Raw genomic sequence first — 19,762 nt, 5'->3', positions numbered from 1 at the left:
AAAGTACCTAAAAAAGAATATAAAATTGGAAAAGTTATGTATTTTAAACACTGCATAGTTGTATTGACAAGAAAGGGAAATTCTCAGAGGCCAAAAGTGACAAGAAAGCACAAATACAGAAGAAACTACATCTAGGGGAGAAGAGACAAATCTCAAGGTATGAGCAAGGTGGCAGATAAGATTAAAGATTCTTGCCTAAAGCTGGTGATCCTGAAAGGTGACTTCCTTGGAGAAAAGAGGAAATAAAAAAAAAATCCTTCAAAGGGAGCTCTGTAAATACAATTGCCCTTGGGATGCTAGGAAGGATGGGTTTCTTTAGAGAAATTCATAACTATGGGTTTTTAAATCTCATTGAATTTAAAGCTCAAATTCCTGTTATTCATATGGGCTTAAAAGTTTCAAACTGAGAATTCAAAATACCCAAGTTGGGTATTGCCTCCAGGTGCCTGGTAGGAAGGAGCAAACAAATTTTCTCCATATGTGTGCACCTTCATTTCAGGCCTCAGAGAATTCCTACGGATGTAATTCCAGTTAACATTAGCTCAAAGTTAAAAATTTCAAAACAAAAGGAAATAAGATGTCACAAGGAGAAATCAAGAGAATCACTGAGAAATAGTCAGAACTTTTAAAACTTCATATATTAGAACTATCTGATACAAACTATAAAAGAAGTATTAAAGGTATAAGAAATCATCATGCATATTTAAAGAAAAGAACCAGTTAGAACTTGTATAAATGAAAAATATAATCACTGACTTTAGAAGTACCTGTTATACAAATGAAAGGAGTTAATGAACTGGAAGATAGATATGAAGTAATTACTCTGAAAGCAAAGAGGAACAAAGAGATTGAAAATATGGGAGGTGAGTTAAGAAAAGGGGAAGATAAAATGAGAAGGTACACTATACCTTCAATATATACATCTAATTGAAATCATAGAGACTAATAATAGAGATCATGGGGGTGATGCATATCCAAAGTTATAATGAATTAAAAAATTTCCAGAATTGATGAAATACAATCTTCCTCAGATTCAGAAATCCTTATGGGTACCAAGCAGGATAAATCAGAAAACCACACCTAGACACACTATGTTGAAGTGATAGAACATCAAAGATAAACAAATCTTGAAAGACACTACAGAGAAAAGAAAACAGTCGCATAACATAACATTGATGGAAAGAAAAGTGAGTGAACACTCAAAGTCCTTCATTGAAAAATAGTTAAAAACCAAATCTGTGAATGCGGCACTCAGGACATCTGAGTCACCAAATATTTAATTGGAAAACAGGGGTAAATATTCATATTTAAGTTTTAAAGTTTGTGGGGCAATTCAATCCAGTTATAGGTATGAAGTATTTTCTTAAGGCCAATAAAATGTAGGCCTTTTGGAAATATTTTTTAAGATTTATTTATGCATACAGTTGGGGTATAGGCCAGAGGTGCAGGGGCAGTGAGAGGATTCACTAGAGGCAGAGTGGGGACCAAAACAGGCCCACTGATGAAGAACACTGCTGAGGGGAGCAGCAGGCAGGTCAGGAGAGGTCTGCTGCACCATGTGGATCAACTCTGGGGCCAGGGATGGAACTCGTGCTGAAGTAGCTTTAGCTTAGTGCTGTGCTTTAACCCGCTGTGCCACTCAAGAGGGCCCATCACCTGCTCTTTTACCTCAAGCTTTATTTGATGATGCTTTAACATCAGTACATATAGAGATAGCGTATTGTTTTATAGTAGTTCATGAAGCAGATGCAACATAATTTATCACCTTATTGATAGACATTTAGGTTGTTTTCAATATTTTTTATATAAAAATAAGTATCCAGTATACCTTGTACACATTATCTCTGCATACTTGGGAAACTTTTTCAAGGCTAGATTTCTAGAAGTTGAATGAACATGTCAATGAATCTACAGGTTTTACATTTTAATATGCTGTGTTCATTTTTATTTTTTTTTGAGATCTAAGTATTAAATTAAGTTAGCTATGTTTTATTTAGATTGTTTTAGCCAGAGTTTAACCTCTAGAAAACTTCTGACATGGTTTTGGAGAAGCCCCTTATAAGCAGGAGAAAAGCTGAGAAACTGCAGAGGGCAGTTGAGAAACTGCAGAGGGCAGATTTAAAGCTCATCTAGAAAGCTCTACAGCTCTGTGGTCTTCTCTAGTTCCCTGAGAAAATGAATCAAAACAAACAACATTAAAGTTAAGAAAATTCCAGTGTTCAAATCACATGAAGAAAAAAAATTAATTAAAAATTATTTTAATTAAATGATTAAAAATTAATTATCTTAAATGATACATAAAATATTCCCATTTATGTATGGATTCTAGTCTCTTTAATGTAAAATAATTTCATGTGACAGTATTTTTAATGTTCTTATTTCTTATAAGTTTCAAGATTTTCACAACATAGGTCTTCCTATGGTCTTACAAAGACTTATGCTTCCTAAGACTAGAAACAGTATTTTGGCACAAAAAAATTGCTTTCAATATATCTTTCAGAGCTGCCCTCAACTATCCAACACTCATCTCACTAGCTCCCAGTTTATAGTATATTTGTGAAAACTACATTAAGAAGAATTATATACATCAAGGATGTAAGCACACCTATTTAGATAGATCGATATGACAAATAAGGGGGGAGGGCCTTTGAAACTTTCAGTCACAAGTTCAAATTTCCATAGGCTTAGCATTCAAAATAGTTTGAAAGAAGTTGCATATGCATTTTCTTTTCCTTTCTACAGCTTTTCTCTTCATTCTTGAAAAATTATTACTGAGGTACATGTGATAAAGCCTAAGGAGAGAGCCATACCTGCAATTTCTTTTAAGGGGTCTCTTCTGGATGCATTTTCAGATGATAGGTGAGCTGTTTCTTGCGGTCACAAGATTTCCCTTAGTAGTTACATTCAAAAGTTCTTTTTTAGTACAAGTTCTATGATGTTGACTGAAGTAAGCCCACATGTGAGAGCGTATGCTACATTCAGTTTCTCTCCAGCATAAATCCTGTACTGAGTGAGGGATGACAGGCGACTGAAGGCTTTTCCATTAGTCACTGCATTTAGAGTATTTCTCTCCTGCATGTCTCCCAAGTGTCAGGGGAAAGAAAAGCTGTGACAAAAGATTTTCCCACATTATTTGACTCAAAATCTTCTGCTGCAGCATGGACTTTCTACCGGACAAAAGTGGAGTGGTTGTAGGCAAAGACCTCCCACACTCACTGGACTCTGAGCGCTTGTCTCCAGTGTGACTCCTTGTATGTGGAGTGAGGGAATAGTTGTATCAAAAATCTTTCCCAAAATCTTTACAGACTCAGGGCTTATGTGCAGTATGGGCCCTACCATGTCAGATAGAAGCACAGTGATAGGGGAAGATTTTTCTACATTCACTGCCTTTGTTGGGCTTCTCTGCTGTGTCTATCCCCATAAGATAAGGAAAAGTTTTGTGAAAGGTTTTCTCACATTCTTTGTACCCACTGGGTTTTTCTCCAGGATGGATTGTATCATGCAGTGGATGTTGAAGGTCTTTCTACATTCACTGCATGCATCAGGCTTCTCGCTGGTGTGAATCCACCAGTGGTAGAAGAGGTGGCATCTAGAGTTGAAGAATTTCCACACTCCTCACACTTACAGTGCATCTCACCAGTGTGAAGCCACCCATGAGAACAATGTGTACCTTTTCACAAAGGCTCTTCAACACTCTTAGCATTCATAAGACTTCACTGCAGTGTGAATCCACAGATGGAGTTCTTGTGAAACACTTGGCCACACTCGTTGCCTTTGAAGAGGGTCTACTGCTGCAGCTTGGGGTGGGAGCTTGGAATCTTCACAATGTACCTTGTGGAGTCCTCAAAAATCACAGGAGAAGATGTGTTAAGCCCCTCTGAAACTGGTGAGGAAATTCTTCCGTCACGTGGAGGATAGTGAAGTGGTTTAGCAGGAACCTTATCCACTGCCTCTCCCAGTGAAGAAGAGGATCTTGGAACTAGAGAAAGAGAGACAAATTGGAATGTTCTGCTAAGCACGGGAAAGAGGATTAGTAGTCATTGACTCTGGGAGTTTGAACCTACTTGCAGCTGTTGGGAATGTTCGCTGGGAATTTGAGAGACCTACAGAGGCTGAGGAGGAGAGATTGAAAGATGCTGACATTCCACCTTCCAGGGAAGAAGCTTCTAGTGAAGTGACCTGGTGAGTTGATATTTAGTCAGCGCTTAAATTTTGGTTTATTTTCTGACCTCTGTGCTGGCCCAAAACTTCACTTACATTGTTAAAGAGAGGGGTGGCATCAGTTGATCTGACCTTTTTATTTTCCTGATAAAAAAATTATTTTCATGTTTGATAAATAAAAACTCTGTTGCTGTCACATGCTTGCTCACTTTCATAATATGTGTGAATGAATATTAGGGTCAAGGAAATGAAAGTCCAGGTAGATGGCACCTAAGGAAACCCAAGAGTTCTCTCACTCAAGGGGTTGGGGTAGGAGGCAGAGCAGTCAGGATACAGGACAGAGAGCTTAGCTGTATTTCCAGACAGCAGGACACTCCCCAGGATGGAGGCAGAGGTGTGTGGCAGTGTCGTAGGCAGCTATAAACAACCTGACTAAAGAGCTGCTAGACTTTATCAGCTGGGGCAATCTCAGGATGCTACACCTCTGAGATAATCAGCAGAGGTTCTCCAAGAGTGGTCCTTGAGCTCAGTTATAGTTACTTTTCAAAGTTCACGGAACGCTGACTAGTAAATGCCTTCATTATAATTATTATCATATGGGAAATAAATAGTGAGTTAGCATTGCTACTTGGAAAAAAATAATTTTTTCTTTGATGACTATTCTTTATATGTAACAGTTTACAGAATGATTACTGCCTTCAATTATTGGAACCAGTGCTATTAAATAACCTATATCTTTCAGCAGGAGTTTGGTACAAATTAGGTCACACCAGCAGCTATACTATACCCGGAGTCTGCTCTTTAGGAATTCTCTGGGGACTTTGCATGAGGGCTCCTGTGTCAGCCTGGGCTCCTGCAGGTGACTTAGCCATAGTGAGTATAGACAGCTACCTGTAATTTTTGGCCCTTAAACACACCCATGAGCAGAATGTCCACTGCCATTCCTCTGCCTCCCTTTGACGCTGTACTTCAAACAAGAACATGGACTTTCATCTCTAATATTAGAGAGACTGTGAGTTTGATAAAACCCTGCCGATGTCTGGGGTTTGCAGAAGGACTGTCCACAGAGAGTACCTTACAACGGGTAGTAGTTATGGCTGTTATGCTCTCAGTTCCCAGTTCCTGGCAGCTTCATAGGACTGCCTTTCTGTTCAGAGCCTTTTTAAAATTGAGATAACATTAATTTACAATATTGTTTGAGTTTTAGAGGTACGGGATCTTCCCTTAAGGTGTCGTTACCATCACACCTACCACCAAAATACCCACAGCCCAAAGTTGCTTTTACGAGCGTATCTCCTTCCAAAAGCCCCGAAAGGGGTGAAGATCATTTCATCTGCACCACTTTGAAAAGTCTGTATCTTCATGATGTAGAATTTTTATCTACTATTTTGTTTATCTACTATGCAGATAAAGTTCCACAGGGTCCCACAAGAGATTTAGTTCCTTGTTCCCACAGCTGCTCCATCACCTCTGCTTCACTATGGTTTCTACTTTTTCTAGTAAGTATTTCCATAGGGTTTACTTTCCACTCGTGAGCTCTGTGTTTCACCTATTTCAGAAAATGTGTGGGTTTTATATATGTATATATATATTTCCAGCAAGCAGAAAGAGACGATTCCATCATTTAATCTCAAAATCTGCTCTGAGTCCAGTTTTGGCAGCAAAGGGTCATGTTCCATTGCTGAGAAGATCTAAAGTAGGTCATTTCCACATGGGAAGTCCCTGAGAATGGTAGGTGCCCTTAGACGTTCTCCCACCAGCACTAGGTCCTGCATGGGTCCATGTGTGCTGAAAGTTCTAGAATTGTCTCCAATTTTTTTAAAGATATATTTATTTATTCATACAGAACAGGGATACAAGCCAGAGGTGCAGGGGTGGTGAGGGGCTTCACCAGAGACAGAGTGGGGGGCAGAACAGGCAGAACAGGCTGAGGGGAGCAGTGGGAGGGTCAGGAGAGAGGTCTGCTGCGCCATGTGGATCACCTCCCTGGCTGGGGATAGACCTTGAACTGAAGTGGCTGTGTTCAGCTTGCTGTGCTGCATCCTAACCTGTTGCACCACCAGGGAGGGCCCTGGTCTCCAAATTCATCCTATACTCATGTACAGGTCAGAGAGATCTTCCCTCGCACATGGGTGCTTCCACCATGAAATGTGTAAAAAACATGGAGGAGGAGAAAGAGGAAGAGGAGGAGGAGGAAAAACTCAGTGTGAGCACATACAGGATGATGTAGTCACATCCTCCTCTCCTTTTTATTTTTTCTGGTGCTGGTTGAGAGGAGGAGTCAGGCCTGGGTAATGTAAGAAAACTGGGTGGCAGCTTGCCGTACTCAGAAACTCCCTTCCTGCTGCTGCCAAACCCACACCACAGCCTGGTGGGTTAATCACTCTGCCCTCAGCATGTCTGAATACAGTGGAGGCCATTCCTCCCTCTGCAGCCAGCCCGTGAAGCTGGCCCTTTAAATAATTCTGTAAAGAAAAGAAGTGAAAAAAACCAATGGGCCCTGGGCTCTTAGCAACAGGGTCCCATGACATACAGGCAGGAAAATGAAAATCAAAATAGTGACTTTTAAAGATACTGACATGGGTGGTATATTCAATGCTGGTACATTTTCTGCCTTCAGAAGCAAAAAAAAAAAAATGTAAGTCTGAGAAAAAGGAAAGGTCTTGAAAATGTTTTAGAGGCGAGTTAAAACAGCATTAAGAGCCAGGGGTCTTTTGATTGTTCCCCTTCCCCATCCCATGCTCCTAAGGGAAGGAAGCCTGGAGCAAGCTTAAGACTGTATTTAAAGTTTAAGAAAACATTTCTGGTATTTCTGGTCATCAGGAGGATTCTAGAAGTCTCTTAACTCAGTTTCCTTCTTCCACTGGCCTCTTGTGCCTCTACCTGCCTTCAACTCTGCCTGCCACTTGCCCATGACTGGAATTTTGTGTGTCTTCTCAAAAGATCCAGGTTCAACTAAATGTCCTTTTCTATAAAAACACGATTCCTCCTATTCTCCATGTTAGGAATGAACTCTCCTTATTTCCCACCACCTTTATTCGTTATCTTGTTAAAAACCAAGTATCTAATGCAGTTGATTTTTACTTATCTTTTTTTTTTTTTAAAGAACACAACATTTTAATTTTCCTCTTGAGATACAAATAAATGTTCACTTGGAATGCTGAGGATGAGCCAAGTGGAGACAATAGTGAGCGTGTCCATTTGTTTCAGTGAATTCAAATGGAGAAAGAGGCTAAATACTCTCTAAATTGCTTTGGTCTTTTAATCTTCAGCTTATCAAAACTGTAGGCTGTTACTTCTGGAGCGACTGTTCCATAAGACTGTCATGAAAGTAGTTGAGGAGGAAGAGGGCAAATATGGAGACTTCATCACTTACGTGATGTGTAGTCCAACATCCCATGTGATCGCTAAAATTTCGTATTTGGTCAGAGCTGGCACTGAGGTCAGGGTGCTGGACAGATCGTTGTTGGTCCACTGCCTCTCAAAGGCAGGCAATTCAGATTCTCTGGGAGTTGTGGGGGCCATTCACTTGGCAGCTTGCTGGGCTAACGAGTACTTACATCTCTTGGTCAGATTTCACAGACATAGGCACCTCCACAGCGTCAAGTCCGTCAGGCCAGAAACTCCCACCCTATGATGGGTTCTTCTGGTAACTTCAGTTACATGGGGCAGTCACAACACCAAGGTTTTTGAGGAATTGACAGACATTTCAGGGTTTAGCTCCCATTTGATGTTGTTTTTCATCCCCATGTCTCCAAATGACAACTTCTAGGAAATTTCACTTGTCACCTCACCAACTTTGGTCCAGATCTCCCCTAGTTTTCCCTCTTGTCTCAGCAATTCCTCTTCTCCAAACTTCTTTGTTTCATAGAGCCTGCCCTTGAGGAAGTAGCCAGTTAATGCCCCTAATTTCTTGACTGAGCCATCACCCTGGACTCCAAATTTCTCCGTTGCCTGCATGAAGACAAGCTCCAGGTTGCCTTTGGGTTGGTATTTCAAGTCCCCCAGCAACTCACAGATATCATTTTGCCAGTGTAGCTGCAGCTTCTGGCCCTTTATGGCCAGCTGGCACCTTCCACCAGTGCTCACAATGGGTGTGTCCCCAAAGTAGAGAGCTGGCGTGACAGGTGCTTCTGGTCGGGGATGTTCCTTTCAGGTCAAGGCTGGAGTAGCACCTGGACTTTTCAGAGCAGCTGCTCAGAGTTATGCAGGCAGTAGAGCTTGGCTTGCCCCCCGTCCCCTGCCATGTTTCCCTGTGGAAGGTGACCATCAATCAAGCTGATATTAAAGGTCTTATTGACCTTATTAGAATGATTCATAAATTGAGCAGCATTCTGTTTGCAAGCAGAAGAGAGCCCTGAGATACTGCATAAAAGGAAAGATTTTATGGCCAAAAAGAAGGCAAAAGAAGAGGGACTTATTTAAGATTTGAGTAAACATCCGTATGGTGCACACATAAAGGTCTGTGACAGATTATCTCATTTTTTCTTTGGGAAATGAAGAAGTTACTTCATTGGCGCTGACCAGAAAAGTCCATACTGAACAGTTAAGACTACACTCCCAAGAGAGTTTGAAACTGCAGCTCAGTTAGATAGTAAGTCTTGGTGAGCTTAGCGTAAGAGCCTCCAATTTGCAGCTGCCATTTTTTTAAAAAAAGTAATTTTGTGACATCACTTTTTGCCTTCTGTTGGTAAGGGTAAGAACATGTGCAGCACACAAACTCTTCGTAAAAGAATTCCTGTTGAATTCATCTTTATAGCTTCCAGATCAAGAAGCACTGCTTAATGTGTGACTGAAGAGTCCTTGTCTAACGTAATCCCTTTTATAACTCAAAAAGAGGTGTTTTATATCATGTTGACTGCCTAAGAGACCAGGGAGCCAAAGAAAACAATGACCTGCCCATGGTGATTCTTCCCCCCCACCCTTCCCCACCTCCTTCTTGCTTCAAACAACAGGAAGCTTAACAAACAACAAGAAAAGCTTCCAAACTCAAAACCTAGTGAAGTGCATCTGCTGGTTATCTGTTTGGGGAGCCAGCGTCTCCTGTGTGGGACAGTTCTGTTTCTGCCTCATGAGGGATCAGTCCACTCTCAATGCAAAAGCAAATCACTACTCCTGCCACAATTTTGAGACCAGTTCCTCTTTCTCTTCTGCTTGTGGGAGTTGCCCGGGGGCCCTGGAGTGGCTGTGCATGAGCTCAACACCTGCTCTGGATGCCATGTGGATTCCGAGCTCCCTGCTGTAGCAAAGGATGAGGTTCTGTTTTTCTCAGAAAATATTCTTTCTGACTAAAGGTTTCCCATGTGTTTCTTGTCTGTTCTACTTGTCTACCATTTGCTGACAGGTTGAGGAATTATTCATCTATATAAAAATAAATAAATAAGTAGATTTATTTATTGACATGTTTCCCATTACTAGGCCAACAGCAAATCCTACCATTTGTTAGTAGATGTCAAAGTCTCAGCCTGTAATAACCCACTAAAAAAGATTCAGGTGCAAGAAACAAAGTTTCATTGTTTCTTGGACTAGGAGAGTTAGGTAAATCAAAGAGGACATGCCCAAATTGAGATAGGGCTGACTTGTTGAACAACCGTGGGCAATTTGCTTCACCCTTCCAATTCCTGGAAAATGAGAGATTAGGTTAGATGATCCTGATCTATGTAATTCCTTTCACATTTAGTCTATCTCAGTTAACAGCAAAAGTGTGGGATATAGGTCATGTATTCCAAGTGTGAAAAAATGAACATACCTCAGGGTAAAAAGGGAATATTAAAGAGAAAGTACTGTCAGAAGGGGGACCTGTTAGCTCATAGAGCCATCATTACATTTATAACTCAATTGAGATTAATGGGCAAATTTCAGCAAGACCATGCTGTTTTTCATTTTAGTTCAAAATATCTTGGGATCCCCTACCTCAGAACTCTCAAAGCCCTTTGCTAATGCCTGACCCAGTTTCGGCAGTCTCTGAGTGTCTGGCCATGAACCATCAGGCCATCCTAAGAAGTCATGAGTTGACTCCTCCTGTTCCCATCCTTTCCTATGAACCACTCGCAGTCACCATACGGGGCAGTGGCTGAGGTGAGGAAGGGGGATCCTGAATACAGGTCACACTAAAGTCTAAGCAGGGAACCACCTACACCCTGCTTTCCCTTTCTGGGCTGCTCTGGTTCTTCCCTGGGCTCTTGTTTTTATGTACAGTTAGGGGGTGCTCCATACTGTCCCTCAAAGCTGCTAACTCCTCTATTCATGATTGGACAGTAGTGGTCATTAGTATTTGAGCACTTCGACTGTCCCTCTGAAGATTTTCCAGCTTCCTTTCCACAGGGGAGTAATCGGAACTCATCTGGGGATGTTCTAGTGTTTTTTTTTTTTTGACTTTCATGAGTGGTAGGATTGATGATTCTGCAGTTGCAACCTGGAATCAGCCTTATACACAAAACTCAGCTTATCCTAGTCCGCTCTCTCCCCAGACTTCTAAGACACACTCAGCTTTATTGTGTTTGACATTCCCCCTTAGGCCTTGGTAGAGAACAGCTATTTATTTGTACAAAATTCGGAGAATATCCCACCCCCAAGAGCAGGCTTTCCTTGAGGAACCCTTACTCCAGGATCCTCCATAATGGATGGGTAAACATCCTGCAGATGGCCAACTGGTCTAGTCCCTAAGTATTTTTCAAGTGACCTCCTTGATGTAATTTATGAAGGCTGAATTGATAAACTGACCAGGGTAGTATAGCTCCACTTCTCACTAATCCTCCTCTAACTAAAAATGATGCCAGACATAAAACAACAAATACAGGAAGATTCTGAAAGGTGGAAGGAAAGGGGTATAATGTCTGGAGCCTCAGTCTTGAGCAAAGGCAAAAGGCTCCCCAGAATTTCCCTTTTACTTCCAATACGTCCCAAACAGCACAGAGATGTCTTCAACTTGGAACCTGTATGGCAAACAGAGAAAAAGCCTCAAGAAGATCCTTCTTTCTTTCGTCAAAAGACTGGGGAAAGAACAGTCTAGTTAAAACAGAAAATCCTTTAGATAATACCTGACTTACTCCAGCCAAGTACCAAATTAAAAACCAGGATCCATCTGTGGTCACAGATGTGTCAAATGCCAAGAGTGAAGAAACAGAGAAGACTGAAGATATAAGCAGCAGGCATATGTGGTGTGGAGAGCCTGGAGAGTCAGAAGAAGCAGCTTTGTTCAGTATCTTTGGACTCTGATTTTAAGATTTAGAAGAACTTGGATGTGACTTAAGCAGATAATAATGGGGTCAGATTTGAGTTTTAGAAGGTTCACTGCAAGGGCTAAAAAGGGAGCAATTGTAATATTTCAAGTGAGAGATGATGAAAACTTTCCTTTGGGCAAGAGAAATTTAATATGTAGAGGTTGGGGAGTTCTGAAAATGTAAGGAATTGGTAACTGGTTGTGAAGGACAGTGGTGCAAGGAAACAAGGTGTCAGAATGACCTTTCGATTTCTAACTTGGGTAACCAGCTGAGATACGGAGCTTGAGGGAATGAGCAGGTTAGGAGGTCGAAATGTTGAGGTGAATTTGAGGTGCCTTTGGGCCATTCAGGGAGAGAATTTTCTCTATGCCACTAGCTGCACAGGTCTAAAGGGAGCTGCTGTGTGGTAGAGGAAGTAGATTAGAGCCCGATTATCACGTCACTGAGGAACTGGAGTTCCTATGCAAATGAACCTGAGGTGCCTGGCCATGCATGACTCACCCATAATTTCCCCTGAAACAAGGTATTTGGTTCAACCAGGACCCTTTTCTCCTATTTTTTATCTTGGTCTTACTCATCTGAGAAAGGGCCCAGGGTTTTTAAAAAAACATCTGGGCTGCCATATCTATGCAGTACCTTTAATTAAGTTAAATTAAACTCTCACAAACTCCTTCAAAGAGGTAAGGTTTTTTAAAACAGGAGAAACTTTCTCCCACTCCCCAAACACTTCTCTGATTTCTGGCAGGAGAGAAAAAGAATGAGTCACTGTAACAACACCAGATATCTTAAATGAGAGCTGGATGGCACATTAGTTTTGGTTGAGTTGAGAGAAGAAGAAAATTTTTGCCTATGAAAGAAGAATATTTCTATGAGTTGACTTTTGTGAATAGTGCTAATATGAGCAGAAGAGTGACAGATACTTTATAAATAAATTGCGGACTGTAAACTCCAAGGAATACTACACAGCTGTTAAAATGTTAGATCTTGGGGTGACTATGGTAAGTGAAGTAAGTCAGCATGAAGGTGAGACACCAGGTGGCTTCACTTATTTGTGGAATACCAATAACCAAAGAACCCATACTGAGAAAGCACAGAAAAATAATCCTACGACTTTGTGAAAAATATTCTGGTGCCAAGAGGGAATGGGGGCTGGAGGTGAGGGGATAGGAGATAAAAGACAGTACGTCCATTGCACTGGAGTATTGGTTGAAGGTGGGTGAAGATGTGCAAATATTTAGTGTGAAAATGTACCCCAGAGTTATATGGATATCTAAGTAACCAACCAAGTAATAATTAACTTAAAAAGAAGAATGGTAACATGCAACCTGTGCTCATCTCCCAAGCCTACTGATGTCATTCTGTAGTGACCAGAAATAGTCTTTTACTGAAGACTCAGACAGTCTGGATGAGTTCACTCACCAGTCCTGTCCTTAGAGGTGGCCAGCAACAGCCAGATCTACAGTTATGTAGAAGTCACATTAAGAGCTCAGGTACTCTGTTTCCAAACCACATAGAAACTCCAATAGATACAGAAGCAGAGGAAGTACAATTCATACTCACACTCCCTAATAGAAAGGTAGTCACTGGGAAAGGACATATACTCAGGCACCAGAGTCCCACAAGGTAATGGCGAAATTTAACTAATCATTAATGCTGTTTGTTAACTCAGAAAAGAACTAAGGTGATTAGCTATAAATCTGAGAGATGCTTCAAGATGAGGGAGAATAGTATGGGGTGGTTTTAAATTTTAGTTAGTTACTAATAATTTATTAAGATGCAGTATTGTGTATGCATTGCAGTTGGCTTATGAGGGAATATGAAGGTGCCGAAGACATGGTCACTACATTCAAAAGGCCTACAGTGTGGTGAGGAGAAAAGGCATATAGATGGAATTGATGTCTAGAATTCTATGTTAAAAAAAACTTTTTTTTAGGGCCCTTCCTGGCGGCACAACAGGTTAGGATGCAGCACTGCAAGCTGGCAGCAACTGCTTCAGTGTGAGTTCGATTCCCCACCCTGGACCACATAGTGTGGCACACCTCTCTTGACCTGCCCGCTGCTCCTCTCAGCAGTATACCTCATCAATCTGCCTGTTCTGCTCCCCACTCTCTCTCTGGTGAACGCTTGTACCCCAGTTCTGTATGAATAAATAAATAAATCTTAAAGAAAAAAAACAACTTGTTTTTGCTCGTTGAAGTCACAAAAGGGTAATGACAGAGGCTTAGGATACTTAGAGTATTTATGTAGTAATCATATTCATTTTAAATCATTTTTAAAAATTGATTCTTAAACTAGCCTTTGATTTTTTTAAAAGATTTATTTATTTATGCATATAGAACTGGGGTACAAGCCAGAGGTGCAGGGACGGTGAGAGGATTCACCACACACAGAACAGGCAGATTGATGAAGTACACTGCTGAGGGGAGCAGCAGGTGGGTCAGGAGAGGTCTGTCGCACCATGTGGTCACCTCTGGGGCAGGCGGGGATCAAACTCATGCGGAAGTGGCTTTAGCTTCTTAGTGCTGTGCTTTAACCTGCTGCGCCACCAGAGAGGGCCTAGCCTTTTAATTTAATGAATAGGTAGCTTAATAAAAATTTACAGGCGCAGAAAACTTACTAGTTCAGAAAACCAGTACCTGAGGTGACAAGACTTAAAAGTTGCAGTTGTGTGCACAGACTTGCAGCTTGCCCGGGACTCACGGATGTTGCTTGCTAGTAATATGTAAGAAAGACCGCCAGGTCTGAAGAGCTCTTATCTACCTACGGGATGGAAAAGGACAGTAAAACAAGGTGAAAGAGCAAAGCAGTGGTTGTCTACTTACTTGCTTTTCCCAGGCCACTTCTGAGGACTTGAGTATCAGCTGATAAGCATAAAAACGCAAATCTCACTCCATTTTTACCTACCTGCTAGCATATATTTTCTGCCCCTGGAACATTCCCCCTCAGCTATTTCTTGGGACCCTCCTCCCTGAGGTTCACATGGACTCTGTGTGCCAGTAAAAACAGACATGTTGCAAGGTTTAGCCTGGAACCTCTCTTCCATGGAGGAATGGAAGCACTCCCTCTTTCTTAGTGATACACTCAGTTATAAGTGCCTTAAAGTATGGAAAGGAATAGATCTTTTAGTTTTTATTTAAAGCCCTGTCTCTCACCCAGATCTGGGATCCAGATTGTATCTAAGGGCTGGGAGCTAGGATGGATCCAAGTGACGCATGCATTCAGTATTTGACAGGAGCGGAGATTCTGAGAACTGAGACTTTTTTCTTGAGTTAGATGAAACTGTCAGTGTTTTGTGCTGTCTTCTCTTAGGGAAATTTCTCTCCTGAGTTTTCCAGTCTCTCAAACAAATAGGTTTCTTTCAAGGCTGTCTTATCTGGGTCAGACACAACCAAATTTTAATTTTTATAATAATAGAAGGGGCTGATAAGAAGGAGGGCAAGTGGCATGCAAGATACAAAATGGCAGCTCTGAAGATTAGGAGCTGGAGGTCTGAGCTGAGTAAAATGGCTCCAGAAGGAAAACAGAGGGAATCACAAAATGCCTCCCAGAACAATGGGGCAAGAGGGTGGGGATGGAAATGGGAGGAAGTCAGGCCCTCCTATATAACCGAGCATAACACTCAGAAATTAGTGAATACCAATTCACTAATTCGAGTATTTGCACCCTGAGGAAAGAATCTGAAGGATTAAAGAGATCAGATGGCAGAAGGGGTCAGAAGGGCACCATTTGATTATTACCCACATGAGCCACCACCATCAGTCCTCAAGAGACAAAGAGAAACACAGAGGGTAGAGATGGTTTATTGAGCTCTTTTCATCTAAGTCAAGAAGACTGAGTAGAAGGAAACCTTGTGAATGGTATGGCTGAACCAGAAACAATTTATAGCAATACAGAACATGATTGAACATTCTCTGTGGCTCCATCGAAGAGTGGCCCAAAGCTCCTCCTCTCAAATATGGGTGCAAGTTTGCAGCTGCTTTGATAAATAGGACACAGCAGAAATGGTGCAATGTGAGGCTGGATCATACAAAGTGAAGTATGGTTCCCTGGGCACCAGTCTCTGCAGCTTGCTACCCCAAAACATCCAGGTCAGAGGACCTGTGAGAAGGTGCTCTAGTTTAGTAGGCACAGCCAAGCTCAGCTTTCCAGACATTTTTCACCTATACATCGAACATGCAATTGAAGCTATTTGGGACCCTATCAACCAGCTCTTTTGCCAACAGAATGACATCAGTGAATGCACAAAAAGAAAAAATCATCACAGTGACCGGAACTATATCCCCCAAATTGTTATGTTGAGATCCTAACGTCCAAATACCTCCGTATGTGACTGTATTTGGAAATAGGGTCTTAAGGTAAAATGAAGTTCCAGTAGTGTGCCCTAACTAATACAGTTGGAGTTCTGACCAGAAGAGGGAGTTAGGACTTAGACACACAGGGAAGACCACTGCAGAGGAATGAAGGAGATAGATGGCTGTCTACACTAGAGACCTGGTCAAGGAAAATTTTCCACAGGCAATTTACTGGTCTACCAGACTTTAATTCTGGTTCACGTATCTGACAATATCCAGTCTGGCAGAGGAAAGGAACTCCAAAATTGTACAAAGCAAGAGGGTTTTACCAACCAAAGCAAGCAGGACCAGGAAGTTGTAAATGGATTAAAGCAGGGTTACATTCCTTATGTGGAGCAAGCGAAGGGAGTCTTAGCATTGGGGCAGGTAACTTGTGTTAAGGAGGCAAATGTTGATTGCTTGACCAACACCTTTTTTCTGGTATTGTTGAGCATAGAACCTTAAGTGAGCTTCGGTTTGCTGATATGGGAGTTAGCATGAAAGGCTCATCTTGGGCTTAATCTGGTTGTTTAAATAGGCCTTAGACAAAATCAGCCTACAAATACCTTGGTCTTAGACATGTATCTTCTAGAACTGTGAGAAAACTAATTTCTGTTGTGAAGCCACTCAATCTGTTGTTCTTTGTTATGATAACAACCCTAGCAAATAAACACTCATCCAGCTAAGAATCTGAAATTTTGAATGGTAATAAAATGGCTGCTCTTTTGTGTCACCAAACGTTTGGGTAATTTGCTTCATAACAATAATAATGTGAACAAACTTGGATTTCTGAAGTTTCCTTCCTATAGTGATATTTAATTTCCTACCACCTGGTCTCTTTAGCACTGGCCAGCATGGACAACCTCAAAGAAATAAAATCACTAGGAAGTGAGAATGGGTAAAAGACCAGAGGGCAGACTTAAGACCTGTGACACTCCAGAGCCAGAAACTTTTAAACAGTGGTTTAAAAATATTTTCTCATTAGTTTGAAAAATCTGGAAATAAATGCACTTCCAGAGATGTTTTAGCTAGCTACTTCACGGATATGCCCTTGGTCAGATGGGATTGCTTGGGAGAGAGAATTACAGTGCCAGATTGCAGGCCGAGGGCCCCATCTGACCTAGATCCTGATTTTTTAAAAGAGTGATTATAGCTCTAGAGGCAGGGGTTAGGTCTCCTAGCCTCCACCAGGAAGCTCTTTGCTTAGCCATGAGGGATATTACATTATAGCTAATTACAGGCTGTCTGCTAAGATTTTCTAATTACTTCTTTTATATTATATTTGCCTTCCTAAGGAGCATAAAGGATAAAGCAGCTTGAGGACAGGGGCATACTTCCCTGGGCTTTCTGCTGTTCTCAGAGCCCACTCCAGTGTCAGACACTACATAATGAGGCCTCCAGGAGAACAGGAGTCATTCTAAGCCTGGACTCCTGAGTCAACCTGATTGGGTTCAAATATGAATTTTATTTCTTATTAACTCTATGACCTTGGGAAAATTGTCTGAGGCCTCCAAACCTATTTCCTTATCTACAAAATGGGAATACTAATAGTACTTACTTTATAAAGCAGTTGGTCTGAGGCTGGCATCTAGCAATGCTCCATTCACAATCACAAATACTCACACATTACACATACTTACTTCCATTTGGCTCTGAAAGTTCCAGTGCTTTTACCTAGTTGTTGCTGACAGGCTTGGGGCTTACCTATGGGGAGGGGAGCAGAAAGACAGGGAGACAGAATCTGTAACAGTTAAAGAATATGGATTTTGGAGAGATCTAAATTCCAATTCCCTACCCTCATTCTGTTGGTGGGAATGTAAAATGGCACAGCCATTTTAAAAAACCAGTATGGAGAGTCTACAAAAAATGAAGATCCAGTTATTCTATTTATATTTATCCAGAGACTGAGAACAGTAAGTCAAAGGAATATATGAATCCCGATGCTCAATAAAATATTCTTTCTCTTGCTGAGAGTTGTTCATAGATGGATAAGTGGATGGAGAAGATGTAGAATACCATTCAGCAATTAAAAAAAGATGAAATGTTGCCATTTGTGACAATATGGATGGACCTAAATCCTATTATGTTTAATGAAATAAGTCAGACAGAGAAAGTCTGACACTGTATGATTTCACTTATCAGCATTAAGTCAAGAACATATACAAATGGTTAAGAGAAAGCAAAAGGCATATTTTTAGACACCAAGAACAAAATACTTGTTATCGGAAGGGAAGGGAAAAAGGGGAGGATAAGTTGGGTAAAGGGGATCAACTACAGGTTGAAGGATGGAAACTAGACTTCTGGGGTAGACATCATAATAGTGTAAACCATATGTTGATATGTAGTATATACAGTTTTTATGTAAGTCTGCATCTAAAACCTATGTAATGTTATATGTCAATATTACTTCAATTAAAAAACAAAAAGATAAATAGGGGCCACCTTAGTGGCACAGTGGGTTAATGCACAGCATTGGAAGCTAACGACACTCCAGCACAAGTTAAATTGCCCGCCCAGAGGTGACCTACATGGCGTGGCAGTCCTCTCCAGACCTGCCGCTGCTCCCCTCAGCAGTGTACTTCATCCATCTGCCTGTTCTGCTCCCCACTCTGTCTCTGGTGAATCCTCTCACTGCTCCTGCACCTCTGGCCTGTACCCCAGTTCTGTATGCGTAAATAAATAAATCTTAAAAAAAAAAAAAAAGAAGTCCAGTTCTTTGTATGGACAGGATGAATTGGTATATGACCACATCTTTGACACGGGGTCAGAAGGCAAGGAATTCTAAGATATAGCTTTCACTATTTCTCTTCCCTCCTTTTTTCAATCTCCAAGGGACAAACCCTAAGGGACCACCTGGCCTATCAGACCTGGAGACCCCAAAATCCAGAAGGACTAAAGATCTACCCCAGCCATACCAAGAGCTTTGAGAAATTAAAAAGGAACACATTAATTAGAAAATGCTTAATTAGGAAAGCAGCTCCCTAGAAGAAAGAGAATTAACTGAAAAATAGACCTTAATCAAGAAGATTTGGGTACAAAGACGCTGCTCTGAAGCTGGCTTTGCCCTGGTGCATTGGAGATGACTGTGTGCTTCCCAGCTTCCTATTCAGTGACATCATGTTGGTGGCTTGAAGTCACCACAGTGGCAGTATTTACACCACTGACATTGACAAAGGCTACAAACCTGGGTCTTCCCCCCCTGGAGATCTGTTGTTAAAGACAATTGAAAAATCTGACTTGTGCTCATGGTCTGAAGGCACATGAGTCTCTGGGTCTAGAAGGTGCAGTGAAGTAAGACCCTAAAATGTCTCTGTTCTTTCACAATTGGTGTCTCTAGAGAAATTGCACATAGTGAGTCATAGTGTTGCATAAACAAGTTGTCACATTTGTCATCTAATTATCTTCACCTAAGCTTTCACTTTTTTTCTTTTTAGTTTTTCTTTTGTGATTTATGATAAAGTATATCATGTAAGTATATAACATATAATAACGTGTACATTCATTTATGCACATACCTTGAATACACATTTTAGGGGAGGTTACTGTTTAACTTTTTTAAATGGATGGGGTATGAAACGTAACTGGAGAAATGTGGAAATCATTTTTTAAGGTAAAAGAAAAGAATTAAAGAATTTCAGACAAGTTGATTCAGGAATAGTATATGTGACTGGAGGGGGTGACATGAGAAGTTAGAGGTGAAGATAAAACATTTCAAGTAGGATATTTTAATTAATATGAAAGAAGGAAGGTGGCCCATTCCTATCACCCCTATGCTGGAGGCAGGCGGTAAGACTGGCTGCTCTCTCAGATCTGGGAGTCCTCTGCTCAGTCCCCTGGAGGACCTGTCTCCAGGTAGACTGCTGGGTCTCCCCCAGGGTTGGACTCACTAGGTCAGACATGGGACTCATTAAATCAGTGTTTTTTTTTTTGTTTGTTTGTTTTTGATTTATTTACTTATGCAGAGAAGAACTGGGGGCTGAGAGGATTCACCAGACAGAGTGGGGAGCAGAACAGACAGATAGACTGAAATACACTGCTGAAAGGAGC

The 19,762-nt window shown here is 41.2% G+C and overlaps 1 protein-coding gene across 1 annotated transcript in view; it reads left to right on the top strand.

Moving 5' to 3' along the window:
- The first annotated feature begins 6,289 nt into the window (after positions 1-6,289).
- The window catches only part of TIGIT (T cell immunoreceptor with Ig and ITIM domains), a 34,274-nt gene continuing 20,801 nt past the window's right edge, over positions 6,290-19,762 (top strand). Inside the window, exons 1-2 of the mRNA XM_004675453.1 lie at positions 6,290-6,365; positions 7,434-7,544. Of these exons, the coding sequence (XP_004675510.1) occupies positions 6,290-6,365; positions 7,434-7,544 (187 nt within the window). The remainder of the gene's footprint in view (positions 6,366-7,433; positions 7,545-19,762) is intronic.

Source organism: Condylura cristata, unplaced genomic scaffold, assembly GCF_000260355.1.
Source record: "Condylura cristata isolate star-nosed mole 26May11 unplaced genomic scaffold, ConCri1.0 scaffold00003, whole genome shotgun sequence".
Classification (NCBI taxonomy): Eukaryota; Metazoa; Chordata; class Mammalia; order Eulipotyphla; family Talpidae; genus Condylura; species Condylura cristata.
The sequence above is the reverse complement of the archived record's forward strand: the minus strand, read 5'-3'. Positions and strand labels throughout refer to the sequence as shown.